The sequence below is a fragment of the Mobula birostris genome, chromosome 28 (assembly GCF_030028105.1).
Source record: "Mobula birostris isolate sMobBir1 chromosome 28, sMobBir1.hap1, whole genome shotgun sequence".
NCBI classification, from domain to species: Eukaryota; Metazoa; Chordata; class Chondrichthyes; order Myliobatiformes; family Myliobatidae; genus Mobula; species Mobula birostris.
The window spans coordinates 345,861-372,493 of record NC_092397.1 but is presented as its reverse complement, the minus strand read 5'-3'; the positions used below and the strand labels follow the sequence as shown (position 1 = coordinate 372,493).

The following is a 26,633-nucleotide window of genomic DNA, read 5'->3' as shown; positions in this document are numbered from 1 at the left end:
CTTATAACCATATAACCATATCACAATTACAGCACGGAAACAGGCCATCTCGGCCCTTCTAGTCCGTGCCGAACTCTTACTCTCACCTAGTCCCACCGACCTGCATTCACCCCATAACCCTCCATTCCTTTCCTGTCCATATATCTATCCAATTTAACTTTAAACGACAACATCGAACCTACCTCAACCACTTCTGCTGGAAGCTCATTCTACACAGCTACCACTCTCTGAGTAAAGGAGTTCCCCCTCATGTTACCCCTAAACTTTTGCCCTTTAACTCTCAACTCATGTCCTCTTGTGTGAATCTCCCCTACTCTCAATGGAAAAAGCCTATCCACGTCAACTCTATCAATCCCCCTCATAATTTTAAACACCTCGATCAAGTCCCCCTCAACCTCCATTGAGCACTTTTGCAGTCTCCACCACAACAGGCAGAATTTCCTGGTGGACACCTACTTCAATTCAACTTCGCATTCCCATGTAGGTATGTGGCCTCCTCTTCTGTCACAGTGAGCCCACTATCAGGTTGGAGGAGCAACACCTCAAATTTAGTCTGGGTAGCCTCCAATGTAATGGCATGAACATCGATTTCTCTGACGTCTGCCCTCCCATCCCTCTCTTTCCATCCCCATTCTGGCTCTCCGCTCAACCCATCTCTTTTCTCACCTCCCTCTGAAGCCCCTTCACCTTCCCTTTCTGCCATGGTCGATTCTCCTCTCCAATCAGATTCCCTCTTCTTCAGCTCTTTACCTCTTCCACCTATCACCTCCCAGCTTCTTACTTCATTGCCCCTTCTCCTTTACCTGGTCTCACCTATCACCTGCCAGTTTGGCCTCCTCCTCCTCCTCCTCCTCCGCCTGTCTTATTCTGCCTTTCCTTTCCCGTCCTGATGAAAGCTCTTGGCCTGAATGGTCGACTACTTATCCACACAACACACACGTTTCCAGCAGCATCTGCAGATTTTCTCGCTCATTTCCATGGATGCAGCCAGACCTGCTGAGTTCCTGCAGAACTTTCTGTGTTGCTCAGGCGGAAAAGAAAAGGAGACGCTAGTAAAGTCATGGTTGACCGCCCACGTTGCTCGGAGAGCGGGACGGTCCTGCGCCGGGCTTACGACATGCAGGAACTGTCGTAGTGCAGTGACAGAGATGTGTATCCAGGAACAGCTAGCACTTGTTCCCCTCTCCCCCCTCAGTTTAAGCTGGATAATTAACGTCCAGTGGCCACTGTTACTGTGAGGGGTTGGGCTTTGTCTAGAGGTTACTGTGAGGAAGCAGTGGTGACCACAGTAACACACACAAAATGCTGGAGAAACTCCGCGGGCCAGGCAGCATCTGTGGAAAAAAGTACCGTTGATATTTTGGGTCGAGGCCCTCTGGCAGGACTGGAGAGAAAAGCTGGTGAGTAAAGTTAAAAGGTGGGTGGGGGGGAGAGAGAAATGCAAAGTGATGGGTGAAATCTGAAGGGGAGGATGAAGGTGATCGGTGAAAGAGATAGGGGGCTGGAGAAGGGGTGGTCTGAAGGGTGAGGATAGAAGGCCATGGAAGAAAGAGAAGGGGGAGGAACACTGGAGGGAGGTGATAAGGTGTGAGGGGGGAAAGGGCTTGGGGAACGGTGAAGGAGAGTGGGGGTGCGGGGCATTACCAGAAGTTCAAGAAATGGACATTCATGCCATCAGGTTGGAGGCTATAAGGTGTTGTTCCTCTAACCCAAGTGTGGCCTCATCATGACAGTAGAGGAGGCCATAGATTGACATATCAGAATGGGAATGAGATTGGGAAGTGGAATTAAAATGGGTGGCCATTGGGAGATCCGGCTTCTTCTGGTAGACAGTGTATGTGCTGGGCAAAGCAGCTTCCCAATCTACACCGGGTCTCACCAATATACAGGAGGCCACACCGGGAGCACCGGACGCAGTATATGACCCCAACAGACTCACAGGTGAAGTGTCGCCTCACCTGGAAGGACTGTTTGGAGCCCTAGATGGTAGTGAGGGAGGAGCTGTAGGAGCAGGGGTAGCATTTGATCCGCTTTCAAGGATAAGTGCCAGAAGGGAGATCAGTGGGGAGAGGTGAGTGAGAAGGGAACAATCCCTGCAGGAAGCAGAGTGTGGAGGGGAGGGAAAGATGTGCATGGTTGTGGGATCCTGTTGGAGATAGTGGAAGTTCGGGAGAATTACGAGCTGGACGTGGAGCTGGTGAGGACAAGGGGATCCCTATCCCTGGTAGGGTGATGGGTGATGAGGTGAGAGCAGATGTGCATGAAATGGAAGAGATGTGGTTGAGTGCAGCGTCGATGGTGGAGTTAGAGAAAGCCCTTTCTTTGAAAAAGGAGAACATCTCCTTTGTTCTGGAATGAAAAGCCTCATCCTGAGAGCAGATGCGGCAGAGACGGAGGAATTGAGAGAAGGGGCTGGCGTTTTTACAAGTAACAGGGTAGGAAGAGGTATAGTCCAGGTAGTTGTGAGAGTCCGTGGGTTTATAAAACACATCAGTAGATAAGCTGTCTCCAGAGATAGAGGCAGTGAAATCGAGAAAAGGAAGAGAGGTGTCGGAAATGGACCAGGTAAATTTGAGGGCAGGGTGGAAGCTGGAGACAAAGTTGATGAAATCGATGAGATCCACATGGATGCAGGAAGCAGCAACAATGCAGTCATCGATGTAGTGTAGGAAAAGCGGGGGATGGACACCAGTGTAGGTTTGGAAACATAGACTGTTCCACGCAGCCGACAGACAGGCAGGCGTAGCTGGGACCCATGCGAGTGCCCATGGGTACCCTTTTGTTTGCAGGAAGTGGGAGGAGCCAAAGGAGAAATTATTCAGACAAGTTGTACTAAACAGGAGGTTTGTGGCGGAGGGGAATTGGTTGGGTCTGGTGCTTTGAGGCCTTCCTGGTGGGGGATGGAGATTAATAGTGACTGGATATTAATAGTGAAAATAAACATAGAAAACATAGAAAATAGGTGCAGGAGTAGGCTATTTGGCCCTTCGAGCCTGCACCGCCATTCAGTATGATCATGGCTGATCACCCAACTCAGAACCCTGTACTTGCATTCCCTCCATACCCCCTGATCCTTTAGCCACAAGGCCCATATCTAACTCCCTCTTAAATATAGCCAATGAACTGGCCTCAACTGTTTCCTGTGGCAGAGAATTCCACAGATTCACCACTCTCTGTGTGAAGAAATTTTTCCTAATCTCGGTCCTAAAAGGCTTCCCCTTTATCCTCAAACTGTGACCCCTCGTTCTGGACTTCCCCAACATCAGGAACAATCTTCCTGCATCTAGCCTGTCCAATCCCTTTAGAATTTTATACGTTTCAATCAGATCCCCCCTCAATCTTCTAAATTCCAGCGAGTATAAGCCTAGTCGATCCAGTCTTTCATCATATGAAAGTCCTGCCATCCCAGGAATCAATCTGGCGAACCTTCTTTATACTCCCTCTATGGCAAGGATGTCTTTCCTCAGATTAGGGGACCAAACCTGCACACAATACTCCAGGTGTGGTCTCACCAAGGCCTTGTACAACTGCAGTAGTACCTCCCTGCTCCTGTACTCGAATCCTCTTGCTATGAATGCCAGCATACCATTCGCCTTTTTCACCGCCTGCTGAACCTGCATGCCCACTTTCAATGACTGGTGTATAATGACACCCAGGTCTCGTTGCACCTCCCCTTTTCCTAATCAGCCACCATTCAGATAATAATCTGTTTTCCTGTTTTTGCCACCAAAGTGGATAACCTCACATTTATCCACATTAAATTGCATCTGCCATGAATTTACCCACTCACCTAACCTATCCAAGTCACCCTGCATCCTCTTAGCATCCTACTCACAGGTAACACTGCCGCCCAGCTTCGTGTCATCCGCAAACTTGGAGATGCTGCATTTAATTCCCTCATCCAAGTCATTAATATATATTGTAAACAACTGGGGTCCCAGCACTGAGCCTTGCAGTACCCCACTAGTCACCGCCTGCCATTCTGAAAAGGTCCCGTTTATTCCTACTCTTTGCTTCCTGTCTGCTAACCAATTCTCCATCCACATCAATACCTTACCCCCAATACCATGTGCTTTAAGTTTGCACACTAATCTCCTGTGTGCGACCTTGTCAAAAGCCTTTTGAAAATCTAAATATACCACATCCACTGGTTCTCCCCTATCCACTCTACTAGTTACATCCTCAAAAAATTCTATGAGATTCGTCAGACATGATTTTCCTTTCACAAATCCATGCTGACTTTGTCCGATGATTTCACCGCTTTCCAAATGTGCTGTTATCACAACTTTGATAACTGACTCTATCATTTTCCCCACCACCGATGTTCGGCTAACCAGTCTATAATTCCCCGGTTTCTCTCTCCCTCCTTTTTTAAAAAGCGGGGTTACATTAGCCACCCTCCAATCCTCAGGAACTAATCCAGAATCTAAAGAGTTTTGAAAAATTATCACTAATGCATGCACTATTTCTTGGGCTACTTCCTTAAGTACTCTGGGATGCAGACCATCTGGCCCTGGGGATTTATCTGCCTTTAGTCCCTTCAATTTACCTAACACCACTTCCCTACTAACATGTATTTCCCTCAGTTCCTCCATCTCACTGGACCCTCTGTCCCCTACTATTTCCGGAAGATTATTTATGTCCTCCTTAGTGAAGACAGAACCAAAGTAATTATTCAATTGGTCTGCCATGTCCTTGCTCCCCATAATCAATTCACCAGGCTGATGGGGGCCAGGGAACTTGAAATCCTTGTAAATGTCCAGAGTGTGTGAAGCATCACGGATTTAGGTAGGAAGGGACTGAACTAGGGGGGGATAAGACAGAGTCGAGATAAGCAGATATGAGTTCAGTGGGGGAGGAACAAGCTGAAACAATGGATTAGGAGGTAGAAATGGGAGGTGTGGGGTGTGGAAACTTCGAGGTGTTGGCAGTAGATGGGAGATCCCCCGAACTAATAAGGTCAGTGATGGAGTGGGAGACATTGGCCTGGTGCTCCTTAGTGGGGTCCTGTTCAAGACGAGGAGGTATCTGAGAGTTGGTGCTGGGCCTTCACAAGGCAGAAGTCAGTCCACCAGACTACTACAGCACCTCCCTTATCTGTGGATTTGATGCTGAGGTTGGGATTGGTGCGGAGGGAGTGGAGAGCCGAGCGTTTGTAAGGGGTGAGGTTGGAATAGGAGAGAAGTGGGTTAAAGTCTAGACGGTTAATGTCTTGTCATCAGTTTGCAATGAAAATGTCCAGAGTAGGCAGAAGACCAGGCAGGATGGCCAGGAGGAGGAAGGGGGCTGAAGATGGGAGAAGGGGTCATTGGTGCAGGATGGAGAAGGAGGCTTGGAGACGGAGGTGGCAGAAGAAAACCTCAGTGTCATGATAGCCCCCTCCCGGTTTCACCTATCACCTTGTGGTTCTCTCTCCCTCCTCCCCAACTTTTAAACCTACTCCTCAGCTTCTTCCCTCTGGTTATGCTGAAGAGTCTCGGCCTGAAATGGCAGCTTTTTTCCCTAGATGTTGCCTGGCTTGCTGAGTTCCTCCATCATTTTGCTTGGATTTCCAGCACCTGCAGATTTTCTCTTGTTTGTGAATGGTGACCACAGGACATCTTTCTTACATAAGTTTATTACCCCTACTGCTCGCCAGAGTCCCCGTCCTGGGCCAGTCTTTCACATTGCCCCCAGGTGTAACCCATCTGCTTGGTACAGTATATCCCTCCTCTCCCAGCTTCTGCTGATGTATCTGCAGCTCTGGGTGTTTATGGGATGGGGTCGCTAGCCTCATGCTCAACCCTCCTCCCTTCGCATCCGGGCTTGGGTCGCTCCACGACGAAGTCCACAGGAAGTCTAAGAGCCTGCAGTGGGTGACGGCCAGCGGGCTACCCAAGCACTGGGTTAGAGATTAGAGGTCAGGACATAGAACACAGAATATTATAACACTGTTCAGGGCCTTTGGGAGGGGGTAGGTTTAAAGGTGATGTGTGGGGCAAGAGAGTGATGGGTGTGTGTGGAATGTGCTACCACGGGTGGTGATGGAGGCAGATACGATAGAGGTGTTTAACAAACTGTTAGACAGATACTTGAATTAGGGAATGGAGGGAGAAGGATATTTTATAGACAGAAGGGATTACTTCAGTTGGATATTTGTTACCAGGTTAATCCATGCGATACAACACTGTGGACTGAAGGGCCTGTTCCTTTGCTGTAGTGGTCTATGTTCAAGATGGGCTGAAGGGCCTGTTCCTTTGCCGTACTGGTCCATGTTGTAGATGGGCTGAAGGGCCTGTTCCTTTGCCGTACTGGTCCATGTTGTAGATGGGCTGAAGGGCCTGTTCCTTTGCCGTACTGGTCCATGTTCTAGATGGAACAAAGGGCCTGTTCCTTTGCCATACCGGTCTATGTTCTAGATGGGCTGAAGGGCCTGTTCCTTTGCCGTAGTGGTCCATGTTCTAGATGGGCTGAAGGGTCTATCCCTTTGCCGTGCTGGTCTATGATCAGTGTTTGCTTTGATTACGCTACCATGAGGTAGTTAATCGGGGTTACGTGAGGATCCTGAGATAGGAGAGAGACTGCATTCTAATCATTTAATGTTGTAAATACAAAGCAGATTTGAAGAATTTAAACAGGGATCTCATTGACAGAGAGATGAATTCACACAATTCAGCCAATGTATCATCTCACCTTGGTCTTCAGTGAGTGCTGGGCTTTATTTCCAATCCCCACCACCCGCCCCCAGGCTCTACCATCTCCCACGACCAGGAACACATCCAATGCTGCACACTCATGTTTGGTGATCTCCACTCAATATGAACGTGGAATTCTATGATGTACAATGAAATACAGTGAAATCCTGGCAGCGTTTATGTCTCAACTGAACCTGATGTCATTACGATGGATTAGGCTGCAAAACTTACTTATTTATTTATTTGGAGATACGGGGCAGAACAGGGTGGGGTGTGTTGGTGTCACAGTGAGGGGTGTGGGGTGTGTCGGTGTCACAGTGAGGGGTGTGGGGTGTGTTGGTGTCACAGTGAGGGGTGTGGGGTGTGTTGGGTGTCACAGTGAGGGGTGTGGGGTGTGTTGGTGTCACAGTGAGGGGTGTGGGGTGTGTCAGTGTCACAGTGAGGGGTGTGGGGTGTGTAGGTGTCACAGTGAGGGGTGTGGGTTGTGTCGGTGTCACAGTGAGGGGTGTGGGTTGTGTTGGTGTCACAGTGAGGGGTGTGGGTTGTGTCGGGTGGCACAGTGAGTGGTGTGGGGTGTGTTGGTGGCACAGTGAGGGGTGTGGGTTGTGTCGGGTGGCACAGTGAGTGGTGTGGGGTGTGTTGGTGTCACAGTGAGTGGTGTGGGGTGTGTTGGTGTCACAGTGAGGGGTGTGGGGTGTGTCGGGTGGCACAGTGAGGGGTGGGGGGTGTGTTGGGTGTCACAGTGAGGGGTGTGGGGTGTGTCGGTGTCACAGTGAGGGGTGTGGGTTGTGTCGGTGTCACAGTGAGGGGTGTGGGGTGTGTTGGTGTCACAGTGAGGGGTGTGGGTTGTGTCAGTGTCACAGAGAGGGTTGTGGGGTGTGTTGGGTGTCACAGTGAGGGGTGTGGGGTGTGTTGGGTGTCACAGTGAGGGGTGTGGGGTGTGTTGGTGTCACAGTGAGGGATGTGGGGTGTGTTGGTGTCACAGTGAGTGGTGTGGGGTGTGTCGGGTGTCACAGTGAGGGGTGGGGGGTGTGTCGGGTGGCACAGTGAGGGGTGGGGGGTGTGTTGGGTGTCACAGTGAGGGGTGTGGGGTGTGTCGGTGTCACAGTGAGGGGTGTGGGTTGTGTCGGTGTCACAGTGAGGGGTGTGGGGTGTGTTGGTGTCACAGTGAGGGGTGTGGGGTGTGTTGGTGTCACAGTGAGGGGTGGGGGGTGTGTCAGTGTCACAGTGAGGGTGTGGGGTGTGTTGGTGTCACAGTGAGGGGTGTGGGGTGTGTCGGGTGTCACAGTGAGGGGTGTGGGTTGTGTCGGGTGGCACAGTGAGGGGTGTGGGGTGTGTTGGTGTCACAGTGAGGGGTGTGGGGTGTGTCGGTGTCACAGTGAGGGGTGGGGGTTGTGTTGGTGTCACAGAGAGGGTTGTGGGGTGTGTCGGTGTCACAGTGAGGGGTGTGGGGTGTGTCAGTGTCACAGTGAGGGGTGTGGGGTGTGTTGGTGTCACAGTGAGGGGTTGTGGGGTGTGTTGGTGTCACAGTGAGGGGTTGTGGGGTGTGTTGGTGTCACAGTGAGGGGTGTGGGGTGTGTTGGTGTCACAGAGAGGGGTGTGGGGTGTGTTGGTGTCACAGTGAGGGGTGTGGGGTGTGTTGGTGTCACAGTGAGGGGTGTGGGTTGTGTCAGTGTCACAGTGAGGGATGTGGGGTGTGTTGGTGTCACAGTGAGGGGTGTGGGGTGTGTTGGTGTCACAGTGAGGGGTGTGGGTTGTGTCAGTGTCACAGAGAGGGTTGTGGGGTGTGTTGGGTGTCACAGTGAGGGGTGTGGGGTGTGTTGGGTGTCACAGTGAGGGGTGTGGGGTGTGTTGGTGTCACAGTGAGGGATGTGGGGTGTGTTGGTGTCACAGTGAGTGGTGTGGGGTGTGTTGGTGTCACAGTGAGGGGTGTGGGGTGTGTCGGGTGGCACAGTGAGGGGTGGGGGGTGTGTTGGGTGTCACAGTGAGGGGTGTGGGGTGTGTTGGTGTCACAGTGAGGGGTGTGGGTTGTGTCGGTGTCACAGTGAGGGGTGTGGGGTGTGTTGGTGTCACAGTGAGGGGTGTGGGTTGTGTCAGTGTCACAGAGAGGGTTGTGGGGTGTGTTGGGTGTCACAGTGAGGGGTGTGGGGTGTGTTGGGTGTCACAGTGAGGGGTGTGGGGTGTGTTGGTGTCACAGTGAGGGATGTGGGGTGTGTTGGTGTCACAGTGAGTGGTGTGGGGTGTGTTGGTGTCACAGTGAGGGGTGTGGGGTGTGTCGGGTGGCACAGTGAGGGGTGGGGGGTGTGTTGGGTGTCACAGTGAGGGGTATGGGGTGTGTTGGTGTCACAGTGAGGGGTGTGGGTTGTGTCGGTGTCACAGTGAGGGGTGTGGGGTGTGTTGGTGTCACAGTGAGGGGTGTGGGGTGTGTTGGTGTCACAGTGAGGGGTGGGGGGTGTGTCAGTGTCACAGTGAGGGTGTGGGGTGTGTTGGTGTCACAGTGAGGGGTGTGGGGTGTGTTGGTGTCACAGTGAGGGGTGTGGGTTGTGTCGGGTGGCACAGTGAGGGGTGTGGGGTGTGTTGGTGTCACAGTGAGGGGTGTGGGGTGTGTCGGTGTCACAGTGAGGGGTGGGGGTTGTGTTGGTGTCACAGAGAGGGTTGTGGGGTGTGTCGGTGTCACAGTGAGGGGTGTGGGGTGTGTCAGTGTCACAGTGAGGGGTGTGGGGTGTGTTGGTGTCACAGTGAGGGGTTGTGGGGTGTGTTGGTGTCACAGTGAGGGGTGTGGGGTGTGTTGGTGTCACAGAGAGGGGTGTGGGGTGTGTTGGTGTCACAGTGAGGGGTGTGGGGTGTGTTGGTGTCACAGTGAGGGGTGTGGGTTGTGTCAGTGTCACAGTGAGGGATGTGGGGTGTGTTGGTGTCACAGTGAGGGGTGTGGGGTGTGTTGGTGTCACAGTGAGGGGTGTGGGTTGTGTCAGTGTCACAGAGAGGGTTGTGGGGTGTGTTGGGTGTCACAGTGAGGGGTGTGGGGTGTGTTGGGTGTCACAGTGAGGGGTGTGGGGTGTGTTGGTGTCACAGTGAGGGATGTGGGGTGTGTTGGTGTCACAGTGAGTGGTGTGGGGTGTGTTGGTGTCACAGTGAGGGGTGTGGGGTGTGTCGGGTGGCACAGTGAGGGGTGGGGGGTGTGTTGGGTGTCACAGTGAGGGGTGTGGGGTGTGTTGGTGTCACAGTGAGGGGTGTGGGTTGTGTCGGTGTCACAGTGAGGGGTGTGGGGTGTGTTGGGTGTCACAGTGAGGGGTGTGGGTTGTGTCAGTGTCACAGAGAGGGTTGTGGGGTGTGTTGGGTGTCACAGTGAGGGGTGTGGGGTGTGTTGGGTGTCACAGTGAGGGGTGTGGGGTGTGTTGGTGTCACAGTGAGGGATGTGGGGTGTGTTGGTGTCACAGTGAGTGGTGTGGGGTGTGTTGGTGTCACAGTGAGGGGTGTGGGGTGTGTCGGGTGGCACAGTGAGGGGTGGGGGGTGTGTTGGGTGTCACAGTGAGGGGTGTGGGGTGTGTTGGTGTCACAGTGAGGGGTGTGGGTTGTGTCGGTGTCACAGTGAGGGGGTGGGGTGTGTTGGTGTCACAGTGAGGGGTGTGGGGTGTGTTGGTGTCACAGTGAGGGGTGGGGGGTGTGTCAGTGTCACAGTGAGGGTGTGGGGTGTGTTGGTGTCACAGTGAGGGGTGTGGGGTGTGTTGGTGTCACAGTGAGGGGTGTGGGTTGTGTCGGGTGGCACAGTGAGGGGTGTGGGGTGTGTTGGTGTCACAGTGAGGGGTGTGGGGTGTGTCGGTGTCACAGTGAGGGGTGGGGGTTGTGTTGGTGTCACAGAGAGGGTTGTGGGGTGTGTCGGTGTCACAGTGAGGGGTGTGGGGTGTGTCAGTGTCACAGTGAGGGGTGTGGGGTGTGTTGGTGTCACAGTGAGGGGTTGTGGGGTGTGTTGGTGTCACAGTGAGGGGTTGTGGGGTGTGTTGGTGTCACAGTGAGGGGTGTGGGGTGTGTTGGTGTCACAGAGAGGGGTGTGGGGTGTGTTGGTGTCACAGTGAGGGGTGTGGGGTGTGTTGGTGGCACAGTGAGTGGTGTGGGGTGTGTCATTACAATGAGGGTAATTAAACTAGTACGTTTGTTTATTATTGAGGAAGGTTATTTGAAAATCCTATCTTGGCTTCCATCCAAATCAGTCAGTTATTCACTTCGGGCAGTTTAGGTTAAACATTGGGATATCGTGCAGTGTGGAGTGTAACAGTTAAGGAGAAAATGCAGAGCAGGTTGATAGTCACGACGGATAGATTGTGGTATCCTACTGTATGAGGAAAACATTCTGTCGTCTTGTAACAACAGGGTAGAAGCTGCTGTTTCAGATTCTTGTAAATTCTGCTGAAAGGGAGGGTTGAGATGAGGGAATGTCCAGGCTAGGTAGTGACTGCTTTACAGAGACAGGGAGAAGTGTAGACAGACTCCACGGAAGGGAAGCTGGTTTCCATGATGTGCTCAGCTCTGTCCAATGCTCTCTGCAGTTTCTCGTGGTCATGGTAAGAGCAGTTGCTGTTACAAGCTTTGAAGCATCTGGATAGAACACTTTCTCTGGTGCATCAATAAAAATTGGTGGGCACCAAAGGGGTCACCGGATTTCTTTAGTCCCCTGAAGTGTTGGTAACCTTCCCTGGCCGTGACATCAATAGGCTTGGACTAGGATGGGCTGTTTACTCCTTCGAACTTGAACCTCTCAGAAGAGAATACATGTGAATGAATATTGTGTTGTTGGTGTGAAGTTGTTACGGTGTAGATGTGGGGATATTTCTGTGTAATAATGGTATATATTGGAGAATTTGCAGAGCGCATGGTACATGTTACATTGAGAGGTCAAAGTTGCCAGATCACAGCATTTTGACAAGGGGTCTGGACAGTGATAACTTCAATCTTTCAGAAGAGCGGAATATCTCTCAGGGCTAAGTTCTTTTACAGAGAGAGTGGTGTGTGTTTAGAATCCACTGCCGGCGATGGTGGTGGAGGTGGATACAAGAGGGTCTTTTAAGAGATTCTTAGATAGGCACATGGAGTCTAGAAAAATAGAGGGCTATGTGTGCTCGTGGCCAGGTGGTTAAGGCATTGGACTAGCAACCTGAAGGTCGTGAGTTCGAGCCCCAGCCGAGGGAACGTGTTGTGTCCTTGAGCAAGGCACTTAATCACACATTGCTCTGCGACGACACTGGTGCCAAGCTGTATGAGTCCTAATGCCCTTCCCTTAGACAACATCGGTGGCGTGGAGAGGGGAGACTTGCAGCACGGGCAACTGCTGGTCTTCCATACAACCTTGCCCAGGCCTGCGACCTGGAGAGTGAAGAGTTTCCAGCTGCAGATCCATGGTCTCGCAAGACTAACGGATGCCTTAATGTGGTAGGGAAATTCTAGTAGGTTACATGGTCGGCTGACGGACCTGTAACGTGCTGTGGATTTCTATGTTCTATTTGTGAGTGTTACACAAAAGTGTGGACAATATCAGAGAGTTATACTAATGGAGTGACGTATGTGTCGGAGAAAGTTAGGGTACATGAGGGAGTGTGGTGTATATATAGGGAAATGTCAAACTGTCTTTAGTGTGTTATCATCAGGAAGAATGGGAATATGTATTTCAGACTTGTGTTATAACAGACATTTTTTTTGAGCCTAAGGGGTATATCAAACAATGCAGTGCATTAGAAAATGTGGCACTGAGAATCATGATTATATCAGAATGATAATGGCAGTGATCCTGTGAGTTCCAGGGGAGTGACAGATGTGGAACTTACCAGACAGACATAGTCATTGCAATGTGGCAGGTCTGGTTGTGGGGTATATCAGTATGTGACAGTAAAGGCTGCAGCACAGAGCAGAGGTGAGAGTAGATGCAGTGAGGGGTGCAGTGTATATGAGAGTGAGTTGTTTGAAACCGTGTTGTGTATGTCAGAGAACGATTCACTGTGAGCTAAGTGTTACAGTCATCTATGCGCTTGGTGTATCAGTTGCGATATGCCTCGCACAGGAGTATGTTCGAGTGATATAGTGAGCTCAGCGTGTGTTAGAGAAAAATACAAGTAAATCAGAAGATATAGTTAGCGGTGTACCAGACAGATTTACAAGCAACAGATTGGCCTATATTAGAGAGAATTGCAAGAGCAACTCAGCATTATGTGAGGATACTATAAAGTCCCTGTGTTTGGGTAAGTTCTGCCATAAACTTTGCCCCAAAGGATGAACATACTGTTTGATTGGAGAAAGGGTGAAAGACTGAGGGAGTGGAGGTAAGCAGGTAGAATGAGGAACTGGAAAAAGAAGAGGACTAAGGAAACACAGACTGAAGGATTTGGGTTGAATGGACTGAGAGGCCAGTGAATCAGAGATGAAGATGTGAGTGGAGAGACCAAGTATCATAAAACACAGTGCTGACACTGAGATTGAAGATTTTAGCAGAAGGTGGGAAGCTTACTACTGACCAGTTTCCTGAGCCATTTACAATTAAAAAACTTTGCTGTAGTTGTAATCATGAACTCAAAGTGCATCAAGTTCAGGAAATGTTGTGGTGTGAGGAAGTTCTCCAGTTTAGTAGACTGGTAAACTTAACGGATTAGTAGACAGGTGAAATTACCCATTTAAGCTGATTAGAGCTTTTAAATGAATTACTGTAATTATGACTCTCCACGAGAGAAAAACAAGCAACTGGGCTTTAAAACATGATGCAGCGTGCTGCTTTGTCATGGGTGATCACTGGTGCATAACCAACGTTAAAATTTCCAGTTAATCCCTATTCTTAACAAAATATTTTATTGTCGTATAGATCTACAATGTGCTATAAACCTCATCAACAAACAAAGATGGCTGATATTTCAAATATGGTGTGAAAATTTTGGAATAATCCACAGGTCCTGTGTTCATTCCCATCCTAAAATGTTAAGTCCTCGAGTTTCTGGTAAGTGTCCCCAAAAAGGCAGGATTCACAAACATGAATAGTTACTCAGTGGTTAAGCTGTCACCACGTCTTCCCAGCAAAGCTGGAACCCCATTCTGAGGAGACCATTCTTCTTTCCCCTAATTTGTCCATTGAAACATTCTTTTCATTTTCTAATCAACTCTTGAGCTAAGACTCAAGTCGTACAACCACACTCAGAAACTGATACTTTTCTGGATATTAAAGGGTATTATATGGGTATAATAGAGAAAACTTAAGTCAAGCTAGAATATCACCCATGGAGGAGGTGGTCTGAGAGACGATGGCCTCCTAGACTTCATAATACCTTCCGGTCAAAGCCTTTCCATTGAGGATGAGTCCGACTGACACTCTCATCTCTCCAACTGATGTCAATTGTTCACCTTTTTACTCCCTCTTGGATGACAAAAACTTTGGTTCCCATTCGACCCATTAAAACCCAATTGTTTGATCCCAATTACTATACAAAGTTGACCTCTCTAATCCACACTCCATCCAGTTGTCTGAGTCAGAGTTGAAAGTCTGTTCCTTGAGTTCCTCATATCTCTTACATCATTTGAGCCCATAATCTCTCACAGGGCATTCCCTCCAGTACTCCCACTCAATAACATGCCCATTCCTACTGAATCCACATTGTTCTATTGTCATCCCAACTGAATCCACTCTAAATTCCATGAACATCCCCACTGAATCTAATTTAATTCTACAGATATCGCTACTGACTCCTGTCCCTAGTGACACCACTCTAAATTCCATGCTCATCATCAATGAATCCACATTAAATTCCATGGCCATTCCTCTGAATTCACATTAAATTCCATGCCCATTCCTCTGAATTCACATTAAATTAAAGCCATCCGTACTGAATTACCACTATATTCCATGGCTATTCCTACCAAATCCACATTAAATTCCATGGCCATTCCTACTGAATCCTCATAGGATAGCATGGCCATCTTTACTGCATCCACATTAAATCTCTCTCTGGCTATCCATCCCATAGGATGCATGTTAAACATCATGGCTATTCCTACTGAATTGACACTATATTCCATGGTCATCCCAACTGAATCCACATTAAACTCTATGGTCATTCCCTATGGAATACACATAAAATTCCATGGTTATTGCTACTGAATCCCAATTTAAATTCCATGGCTATTCCTACTGAATGCACATTAAATTGCATGGTCACCCCTATTAAGTTCTCATTAAATCACATGGTCATCCCTATTGAATCCACATTGAATTCCATGGTATTTCCCACTGAATCCACATTAAATTCCATGATTGTCCCTACTGAATCCACATTGAATTCCATGGTCATTCCCTATTGAATGCACATTAAATTCCATGGTATTTCCCAATTAATCCACATTAAATGCCATGGCTATTCCTACTTTGTTGACATTAAATTTCATAGCTGTTCCTACTGAAACAACCCTAAATCCCATGCCTGATGTGTGGCTGCTTGTTACTTCCTCAAAGAACTCTAACAGACTTGTCAAGCAAGGTTTCCCTTTACAGAAACCGTGCTGATTTTGACTAATTTTATGATTAGTCTCCAAGTGCCTTAAAATCTCATCCTTAATAATATACTAACACTTTCCCAACCACTGAGGTTACGCTAACTGGCCTATAATTTCCTTTCTTTTGCCTACCACCCTTCTTAGAGTGTGGAGTGACATTTGCAATCTTCCAGTCCTCCAGGACTATGCCAGAATCAAGTGATTCTTGAAAGATCATGACCAATGCATCCATTATCTCTTCAGAAATCTCTCTCAGGAGTTTGGGATGTCATTCATCTGGCCCAGGTGACTTATCCACCTCAAGACCTTTGTGTTTGCCGAGCACTTATTCCTTTGTAATAGCAATGGTATTCAGTTCCGCTCCTGGACACTCACTGACCTCTGGCACTCTGCTACATTGAAGAAAGATGCAAGGTACCTATTAAGTTCATCTGCCATTTCTTTGTGCCCCGTTACTACCTCACCAGCATCACTTTCCAGTGGTCCAGTATCAAATTTCACATCCCTTTTACTCTTTATGTAACTGAATAATCTTTACTGAATCGACATTAACTTCCATGGCCATCCAACTGAATCCAAGTTAAATTCCACGGCCAGCCCATTTGAATCCGCAATAAATTCCATGACCATTCATACCGAATCCACATTAAATTCCATGGCCATTCATACTGAATTCCCATTAAATTCCATGGCCATTCTGACTGAACCCACATTAAATTCCATGGCCATTCCGACTGAACCCACATTAAATTCCATGGCCATTCCGACTGAACCCACATTAAATTCCATGACCATTCATACTGAATCCACATTAAATTCCATGGCCATTCATACTGAATCCACATTAAATTCCATGGCCATTCCCACTGAATCCCCATTAAATTCCATGGCCATTCCGACTGAACCCACATTAAATTCTATGGCCATTCCGACTGAATCCACATTAAATTCCATGTTCATCCATACTGATTCCTCATTAAATTCCATGTCTATTCCTACTGAATCCACATTAAATTCCATGGAAATCCCTACTGAATCGACATTAAATTCCATGGAAATCCCTACTGAATCCACAATGTTCCATGGCCATCGAACATGAATCGATATTAAATGTCATACCAAATCCACATTAAATTCCATGGCATATCCTACTGATTCCACATTAAATTCCATGACCATTTGTAATGAATCCACATTAACATAGAAACATAGAAAACCTACAGCACAATACAGGCCCTTTGGCCCACAGTGCTGTGCTGAACATTGGGTTACCCTAGGTACTTTAGAAATTACCAAGGGTTACCCATAGCCCCCCATCCTTCTAAGCTCCACATACCCATCCAGGAGTCTCTTAAAATACCCTATTGTATCCACCTCCACCACAATTGTCTGGAGCCCATTCCACGCACTCACCACTCTGCATGAAAAACTTACCCCTGATATCCCCTCTGTACCTAATTGCAAGCACCTTAAAACTGTGCCCTCTCATGTTTGCCATTTCAGCCCTGGGAAAAAGCCTTTGACTATCCACATGATCAATGCCTCTCATCATCTTATACACCTCTCATCCTCCGTCACTCCAAGGAGAAAAGGCCAAGTTCACTCAACCTTTTCTCGTAATGCACTAATGGATCCCATGCACTCAATCCAGGCAACATACTTGTAAATCTCCTCTGCACCTTTTCTATAGTTTCCACATCCTTCCCGTAGTGAGATGTCCAGAACTAAGCACAGTATTCCAGGTTGGGTTTGACCAGGGTCTTATACAGCTGTAGCCTCCAGCCTGATGGCATGAACATTGACTTCTCTAACTTCCGCTAATGCCCCACCTCCCCCTCGTACCCCATCCGTTATTTATTTATATACACACATTCTTTCTCTCTCTCTCTCCTTTTTCTCCCTCTGTCCCTCTCACTATACCACTTGCCCATCCTCTGGGTTCTCCCCCGCCCGTCTTTCTCCCCGGACCTTCTGTCCCATGATCCTCTCATATCCCCTTTGCCAATCACCTGTCCAGCTCTTGGATCCATCCCTCCCCCTCCTGTCTTCTCCTATCATTTTGGATCTCCCCCTCCCCCTCCCACTTTCAAATCTCTTACTAACTCTTCCTTCAGTTAGTCCTGACGAAGGGTCTCGGCCTGAAACGTCGACTGTACCTCTTTCAAGAGATGCTGCCTGGCCTTTGATGTGTGTTGCCTGTAAAATTACCTCTTGGCTCTTGAGTTCAATCCCACAGTTGATGGCCAATGCACCGTATGCCTTCTTAACCACACAGTCAACCTACACAGTAGTTTTGAGTGCCCTATGGACACGGACCTCAAGATCCCTCTGATCCTCCACAGTGCCAAGACTCTTACCATTAACACTATATTCTGTCATCATATTTGACCTACCAAAATGAACCACTTCACACATATCTGGGTTGAACTCCATCTGCCACTTCTCAGCCCAGTTTTGTATCCTATTGATGTCCCGCTGTAACCTCTGACAGCCCTCCACACTACCCACAACACCCCCAACTTTTGTGTCATCAGCATATTTACTAACACATCCCTCCACTTCCTCATCCAGGTCATTTATAAAAATCATGAAGAGAAGGGGGTCCCAGAACAGATCCCTGAGGCACACCACTGATGACCGACCTCCAGGCAGAATATGACCTGTCTACAACCGCTCTTTGCCTTCTGTGGTCAAGCCAGTTCTGGATCCACAAAGCAATGTCCCCTTGGATCCCATGCCTCCTTACTTTCTCAATAAGCCTGGCGTGGGGTACCTTATCAAATGCCTTGCTGAAATCCATATACACTACATCTACTGTTCTACCTTTATCAATATGTTTAGTCACATCCTCAGAAAATTCACTCAAGGTTTTAAGGCATGACTTGCCTTTCACAAAGCCATGCTGACTAATCCTAAACATATTATGCCTCTCCAAATGTTCATAAATCCTGCCTCTCAGGATCTTTTCCATCAACTTACCAACCACTGAAGTAAACTCACTGGTCTAGAATTTCCTGGGTTATCTCTACTCCCTTTCTTGAATAAGGGAACAACATCTGCAACCCTCCAATCCTCCTGAACCTCTCCTGTCCCCATTGATGATGCAAAGATCATAGCCAGAGGCTCAGCAATCTCCTCCCTCGCCTCCCACAGTAGCCTGGGGTATATTTATCCAACTGGTGATTTATCCAACTTGTTGCTTTCCAAAAGCTCCAGCACATCCTCTTTATTAATGTCTATGTGCTCAAGCTTTTCAATCCGCTTTCAGTCATCCCTACAATCGCCAAGGTTCTTTTCCATAGTGAATACTGAAGCAAAGTATTAATTAAGCATATTAAATTCCATGGCCATTTGTAATGAATCAAACACAAAATTTCATGGCTATCCAACTAAATTGAAATTAATTTCCATGAGCATCTACATGGACTGTTATGTAGGGAGATTCTTTGCAGTTTCTAGAGTAGAAACATGGTCGGCACAACATTGTGTTGTAGAATATCTATGTTCTATATTCCCTATTGATTCCGCATTAAATTCCATGGCCATTCCAATAGAATCAACATTAAATTCCATGGAAACCCCTACAGAATCCATCATAAATTCCATGGTCATTCCTACTGAATCGGCATTCAATTCCACAGTCATCTCAACTTAACTATACAAAATTCATTGGCCATCCCAACTGAATCCACATTAAATTCCATGGTCATTCCAAATGAATCCACATGAAATATCTGTGGCCATACCAACTCAACCCTCATGGAATTCCATTGCCATCTGTACTGCATCCACTTTAAATGTCATAGTTATTTCTACAGAACCGATGTTAAATTTCATGGCTAATCCTACTGAATCAACATTAAATTCCATGGTCATTCCAACTGAATTGACAGAAAATTCCATGTCCATCCCTACAGAATCCACATTAAATTCCAAGGCCATTTGCACTGAATCCATATTAAAATCCATGGTCATCCCCATCCCCATTGAATCAGCATTAAATCCCATAACTAGCCAAACTGAATCCACATTAAATTCCATGGTCTTTAATTCTCATGGAATTCCATGGCCATATCTTCTGCATCCATATTAAGTGCCATGGCTAATCCGGCTGAATCAACATTAAATTCCATGGTCATCTGTACTGAATACACATAAAATTCCATGGCCATCCCTAATGAATCCATGTTCATCTTTCCTCAATCCCATGCTCCTCCCTACTGAATCCTCATTAGATTCCATGTCCATTTTGACTGAATTCACATTAAATACCATGGTCATTACAACAGAATCCACATTAAATTCCATGGTCATCCCTCCTGTAACTACATGAAATTCCATGGTTATTGCTACTGTATCCACATGAAATTCCATGAATGCCCCTACTGAATCCACAGTAAGTTCCATGGCCATCAAACATGAATTAACATTAAATGTCATAGCAATCTCTACTGAATCCACATTACATTCCATGGTCATCTCTACTGAATCCATCTTAAATTCCTTGGTCATTCTAACTGAATCCATCTTAAATATCATGGTCATCCCTATTGAATCTATATTAAATTTCACAGTCATCACTCCTGTATCCACATTAAATTACATGGTCATCCCTCCAGTATCCACCTCAAATTCCATAACCATCCCCTCTGAATCCACATTAAATTCCACGAAAATCGACATTAAATCCCATTGTCCTCCTTTCTAAATCCACATTAAATTCCTTGGCATTTCTGCTGAATTCACATTAAATTTCATGGTCATCCCTGTTGAATCCATGTAAAATTCTGTGGTCAACACCCCTGAATCCATATTAAATTCCATGGTTATCCCAACTGAATCTCATTGTATTCCATAGCCATCCCTCCTGAATTCACATTAAATGTCATGGCTATTGCTACAGAATCAACATTAAGTTCCCTGGTCATCCTACTGAATCCTCATGAAACTCCATAGTCACCCCTGCTTAATCCACACAAATTCCATGGTCCTCCATACTGATTCCATATTTAATTCCAGGGCCATTACTTCCGTAGGCACATTAAATGCCCTGTTAATTATAGTTCATATCTTTTGACAGAGAAATAGACAAAGACTGCTGAATCTCTGTAAACCAAACGTAATGGACTCTTTTTAATCTGTGGAAACTAACAGTGAAACCGGAACTGCAATCGGCATGCAATACCAAGTGAATGTGGGCACCAGACTAGATGGCATACACTCTGTTACTGACACAATATGAACACAGTGATTGACAAAAACCACTGGATGTTGTTGTCACTTCCTGCAGTCTGTAGAAAGTTACTTGAGTGGATTTCAAGCAACATGCTGTGCCCCTGCCCCTGTGAACACTCTGTCAGGGAATAAATTGCTACTGTTCAGCTGTCTCCAGGAGGTACCACCACCCCGTTAATCCTCGTCCGTCCTGCATTGCTATTATCACAACTCTGCACTGCCCCCGTTGCCCTAACAGCTTCTCTGCTACCACGAACCTTCAGGTTGTTTCAGTTCAACCTGTATGTGTCAACGTTTAAATGACCCCCTATCCGCCTCTCGGGCCCCTCATCTTTCACCCAGCTCGTCAATTAACGCAATACGAGTAAAAGCCCGACTAGCTCAGTGGAGCTCGCTGTCGGCAGGTGGACAGCGGGAGGGCGTCAGATAGGTCAGAGGTGATGCTGGAAACAAAGTGTGAACCACCCATTCCTACAATAACGTTGCACCGTTCGGCACTCTCCTCCATTCTACCATTCTTCTGAACAGTCTCAAAGCCTTCCTGGGGAGTGAGTTTCACACCTCCCCAACCATCTCCAGCCAACACGTTCTCCACACAAACCAAGGTTAAAATTACTTGACCAGAAAAAAGCCTCATAAAGCCACAGCGCGACAAACCGCTCTGCCGTCAGCTCAGACTTCCTCAGTTCTTACTGTGGATGCGAGGGGTTCAGTAATATTGCCAATTCTGTGCTTTTTTTTTGGTAACTGATGGGGAATGGGGACAGGTCATGTGGATTGGATTTTGGAATCCAACGTACTGACATTGACAGCGGTGCCTAATCTTACACCACTCCTCGATATTGACTGTAAATATGTGTGCTCTGAAAATGAATTTTCGTCCTTTTTTTGTGGGGAGGATTTTTTTTTAAATTCCAAGCTCAACCTTAGCCGGGGGTTAAGAGAGTTGGGGTACAGGTTGGGGCTTCCTGCATATTATTTTTGCGCAGTTTTTATTTTCTGTGATGAAAGCTGTAGGTAGCTGTGTGCCCGTGTGTGTGTGTGTGTGTGTGTGTGTGTGTGTGTGTGTGTGTGTGTGTATACAGTGCAGAAACAGACCCTTTGGCCCATCACGTTTATGCCGAACCATTTAAGCTGCCTACTCCTATCAACCTGCACCGAGAACATTGCCCTCTGTACCCCTGCTATCCATGTACCTATCCAACCCTCTCTCAAACATTGAAATCAAGCTCGCATGCACCACTTGTGCTGGCAGCTCGATCCACACTCTAACCCATCACCTCTAGTTGTAGTCTCACACAGCCTCAGTGGAAAAATCCTGCTTGCATTTACCTTGTCTATACCCCTCATAGTTTTGTATACCTCTATCAAATCTCCTTTCAATCTTCTGCATTCCAAGGTATAAAGTCCTAAGCTATTCAATCTTTCCATATAAGTCAGCAACATCCTTGTAAATTTTCTCTGTACTCTTTCAACCTTATTGACATCTTTCCTGTAGGTAGCTACCAAAACTGCACACAATACTCCAAATTCAGCCTCAATGTCTTATGCAACTTCAACATAACATCCCATCTCCTGTACTCAATACATTGATTTATGAAGGCCAATATGCCAAAAGCTTTCTTTACAACCCTATTTACCTGTGACGCCATTACAATGAATTATGGACCTTTAGTCCTCAAATCTCTTTGTTCTACCACACTCAGTTCACTATGCAAGACCTACCCTGGTTGATCCTACCAAAGTGCAAAAGGTACCTCACACTTGTTTGCATTAAATTCCATCTGCCATTTTTCCAGCAGGTGCAGATCCCACTGCAAGCCACCAGAGTCTTCCTCACTGTCCACTACACCCCATCCTCAAATTGGCTCACCAGGTTAACCACATTATCATCCAGATCATTGATATAGAAGACAAACAATGGACCCAGCATCGATCCCTGCAGCACTCCGCTAGTCACAGGCCACAAGTCAGAGAGGCAATCATCTATGACCACTCTCTGGCTTCTCCCACAAAGCCAATGTCTAATCCAGTTTATTACCTCATCTGACTGCTGAGCGATTGAACCTTCTCGACCAACCTCCCATACAGGAACTTGTCAAATGATGTGTGTGTGTGTTCACATCTACACCTGAACTGTGTGCAATCAGAGTGCCATGTATTTGTGAATGGTTTTCAATTTTTTCAATATGGCACAGGAGGCCAGTCGGCACACAGAGCAATCTCATTCTGCCACAAATTGTCCCTGTAATCCAGTCCAGTCTCCCCATATTAGATATAACTTCTCCCAGATTAAACACACAGATTTAGAATTTACAACGCGCACTCACTTGGGATGTGGGAGAAAACCAGAGCGGCCGGGGGAAATCCCAGTCAAAGGGATAACGTACAAACTGCGCACAGCACGGTCATTACTGAAGGCCATGGGTGTGTGGAACTGGGGAACAGATGGGATGCTGGCTGGGGCGAGAGAGAGAGCAGTGATTAATTTGCTGGTGCTGGCATCTTCACCAAAGAAGGAAGTAGTGAGGCCCTTGGTACACATATTTTCCCCAAGAGAGTTAGGCCAATTGCCCTAGGAACACTGCTCCCCACGCTCCAACCGGGTGAGCAGCAGTGACGCTCCCTGGCCTCTGCAGGCGCAATCCCAGCGACTCAACCAAACCCGAGGTCAATCACCTTCAATCCAAACTGGCGCAAGTTCTAACCAATGTCCCGCCCCATAGAGGCACACCACCTGGTAAACGCCCCCCCCCCAACACACACAGGACCAGCCTAGGACCCCGTATCCTACTGACACCACCGTCCATCTCCGGCAGTGCGGGAAAGTTGGGGTTAACGTCGCTGTGGGCGTCCTGCGCTGGGCGGAGGGGGGTGGGGGGAGCGAACGGCGCAGGCGGGGGGGGGGGGGGTAGGGGGGAGAGCGGGAGCGGAATAGACCCCCCCCCGGCTAAAGTGTGTATGGTGTTCTGACCTGCGGTGGAGGGGGGCAGGGGGTTAAAAAAAAAGGATGAAAAATGAACTGTGAAACTTTCATTTCAACATCAAGCATTGTTTTTTCTTTAAAAAAGAAAACGAGAGAATTAGTTTCAGAATCTGTAGCTAAAAAGAGTTGATCTTGTCCCAGGAAATTCTTATGCAACTTTCTTTTTGTAATTTTGTTTTCCTTCATGCAATAATCATGCGGCCAATTTGTTGATGTAAGTTGCCTGTATTCCGTGATCTGTTATTTTCTTTCTAAAAGACATATGTTAGGCGTCTATTTGTAAGAGAGAGCGAAAAAAAATCAAAAAAAACATCTTTTAAATCCTATTTTTAAAAAAAGTTGATTAGATTTTTTTCTGTAATCGTGGAAACTTGATGTCTATGTTAAAAGTAAAACAACGAGACAGATATTGTAGTGTAACGTCGCTGCAGCGAGTAGTGTTAAAATGAAGAGTAATTTGTTCTCGCAGTTGGTAAATGTTCTGTTGCTACCTCCCCACTTCGCGCCGCTGACTTGCTCTCCGCTTCTCTTTTCTGTTGTAGGAGGCGAGCTTATTTTGCCCATAATCACGGAGGATGCGCTGGAAATGCCGGCGATTGTCACCCGCTCTCCCTTCGTGCCCCCGCCCCCGACCTACCGGCCCTTGCTCACGGCCGTGGAGGCCACCAGAGAGTCGCTGACCCTGACCTCCAAGCTTGGCTCTCCCTGCCTCTTGGAGCAGGACGATGACTGCGACGAGGTGATGGTGGTGTCCGGCTACGGCTCCGGCGAGGTTTTTGACTCCAGCTTCCCTCCGACCGACGACGAGGACTTTTACGCCACCTTCCCCCTGGTCACCGACCGCACCCTCCTAGCCGGCGCCGACCCCTCTGGACCCAAGTCCAAGGGCTTCCGCCCCAGCAAAGGGCCGAAGGGCCCCGACGGCGCCAGCGCGTCCCCCGACGCCCCGCTCTCCACCTCCTCTTCCTCCCCCGACATGATCCGAAAGCTGCCCGCCGGCAAGCTGAACCCCAAACCCAACCCGGACCTGGCGCTCCCCCCTCTACCCACCGAGCACCTCAGCAAGAAGCAAGCCCGGCGGCCACCAGTAACCTCCGGCCACGGCTTTCACCATCTGCCCACAGCCAACCCCAGCGGGCCGGGCGCGGCGGGACCCCCGGGCGCCGTGGAGGTGATCCGCGAGTCCAGCAGCACCACCGGCATGGTGGTGGGCATCGTGGCGGCGGCCGCCCTCTGCATCCTAATCCTGCTCTACGCCATGTACAAATACCGCAATCGCGACGAGGGCTCGTACCAGGTGGACCAGAGCCGCAACTACATCAGTAACTCGGCGCAGAGCAACGGCGCCCTGGTCAAGGAGAAGCCGCCGCCCGCCGCCAAGGCCGCGGGCAAGAGCAAGCGCAACAAGGACAAGGAGTATTACGTGTGAAGCGGCGCCGGGGCGGGGTGACGGCTGGACTTTGGCCGTGGGGAGCCCCGTCCCCGGAGCTCAGGTTGGGGCAGGGTGTGGGGGGTGTTGGTTGCCCGCTCCCCGCCCCAGCCCCAGGTCTTTGTGGAGGGGGGAAGCCAGCTCACCCCCCGATCACCTGCAGTCGCTGGGACGTCCCACCGAGGAGAGCAACCGGAGTCTGACCCCCAGAGAGGGCGGGGCTGCTGTGAACTACTGGGCCATGGCACTGCTCTGTCCCCAATAACATCCCCACCCCCTGCCTCCTCTCTCCCTCGGTGGCCCGGGACCAGACCCTGTGGCTTCTCCCCACCTCCTCCCTACCCCGGTTCCTCTCCTCCCGGACACGGGCCCTTCTGGATTCGCTTTCCCGTGTTACAAGTGTGTGCCGATTCTGTGTGTGTTCAATTCCTGGGATTTCCGAGACGGACCTTGATCTGGGCGGTGCGAGCGGGCAGCGGCTCTCCCGGAGAAAAGCCCACCCGAGAGCGGTTCACGGCCGGCGGCAACGCGGGGCGTCAGAACTTTGCGAAGGTCGCCCCTTCAGAGAACGCTCCTGCCTCAGGCGCTCGCCCCGTGGGACTCCAAAAATACAACGCCACGACAGACTGCCTGTGGGTGGGGGTGTGACCCTTCACAGCTCGATGTCCGTCAGGAACTTCGTCAACTTGGAGACGCGCTCTCTCCTCGGAATCAAAACGAAAATGCTGGCTCTGGGCACCAATGGCTTCTGAACTGTGAAGGAATTCTAATGTTTACCGAGGGATGAACGTTTCAGCGTTACTTCCTTTCCAGCAGTGTGCTCAGCCTGGGCGGGTGGAGGGAACACTGTGGAAGACCCGGTGTATGTAACATTGTCTGACTGTATAGTATTGTCACTTGAACCATTTTCAGTTCTTTGCTGAGATAACAGAATCGTTCAGCCCCACCACGACCTCTCCCGTCCCCTCACCCACCTCTCCTCCCCACCAACTTTATATACAGTATGTGTATTGCATCTCGCTGCGGTTGTTCGACCGGAACCTTCGCGCGGACCGAAACCATTTCAGGAGGTAACGACGAGCCGCCGAGTACACTAACTTTGTATCCACGAGGAGGCCCTCCTGCCCCATTTTCAAAGCACCAACAATCTGACAACCGAGTAGCCAAACAAAAAAAAGACGAATAAAGTTTGTGTGTCATTCTCCTCCCACACCTTGTGCTTTGTACACTTTGATCATTGATATTAAGGCTCGATTAATGACGACTAGGTATTTGTCTTTTGCCCAGATGGGCCACAGAATTGGAAGGATATCGTTTTCTATCATACTCTGCCCCTTGGTTATGAAATGATTGGTTCAGCTGTTGATAATGTGTGATATCATATATCTTCATGTACTCAATGTTATTGTAAAGTGTTACTAGTGACTGCCTCCCATAAGTGTAAATCTACCAGAGGGAAATACAATTGATTATATACTTCTTACAGCCTGGGACTTATTATTTGCCGTTATTTACCATCTACTGGGATAATTGTCAGTGTCAGGACAAGAGTGATGGGTGTCTTGAGATCACCCCGCAGGGTCTCTGATCCCCCCCCGCGGTATCTGGCCTTTAGGGTGTCTGTGATTGCCCCTCAACCGCCCCCCCCACGGTGTCTGTGATTCTCCCCACGCAATGTCTGTGATGACCCTCACGGTGTCCGTGATGTCCTTTAGGGTGTCTGTGATTCTCCCCACGCATTGCCTGTGATTCCCCCTCCCCCCCCCCCGCAGTGTCTGTGATTATCCCC

The 26,633-nt window shown here is 48.6% G+C and overlaps 1 protein-coding gene across 3 annotated transcripts in view; it reads left to right on the top strand.

Moving 5' to 3' along the window:
• Positions 1-26,294, top strand: part of LOC140188829 (neurexin-1-beta-like) — a 531,757-nt gene extending 505,463 nt beyond the window's left edge. The window contains exon 7 of one of the 3 annotated variants that reach the window (XM_072245481.1): positions 23,958-26,294. In XM_072245481.1, the coding sequence (XP_072101582.1) occupies positions 23,958-24,844 (887 nt within the window). In that variant the 3' untranslated portion in view covers positions 24,845-26,294. The remainder of the gene's footprint in view (positions 1-23,957) is intronic. The other 2 variants (XM_072245482.1, XM_072245483.1) reach the window with 2 other exon arrangements.
• Positions 26,295-26,633: the final 339 nt, after the last annotated feature.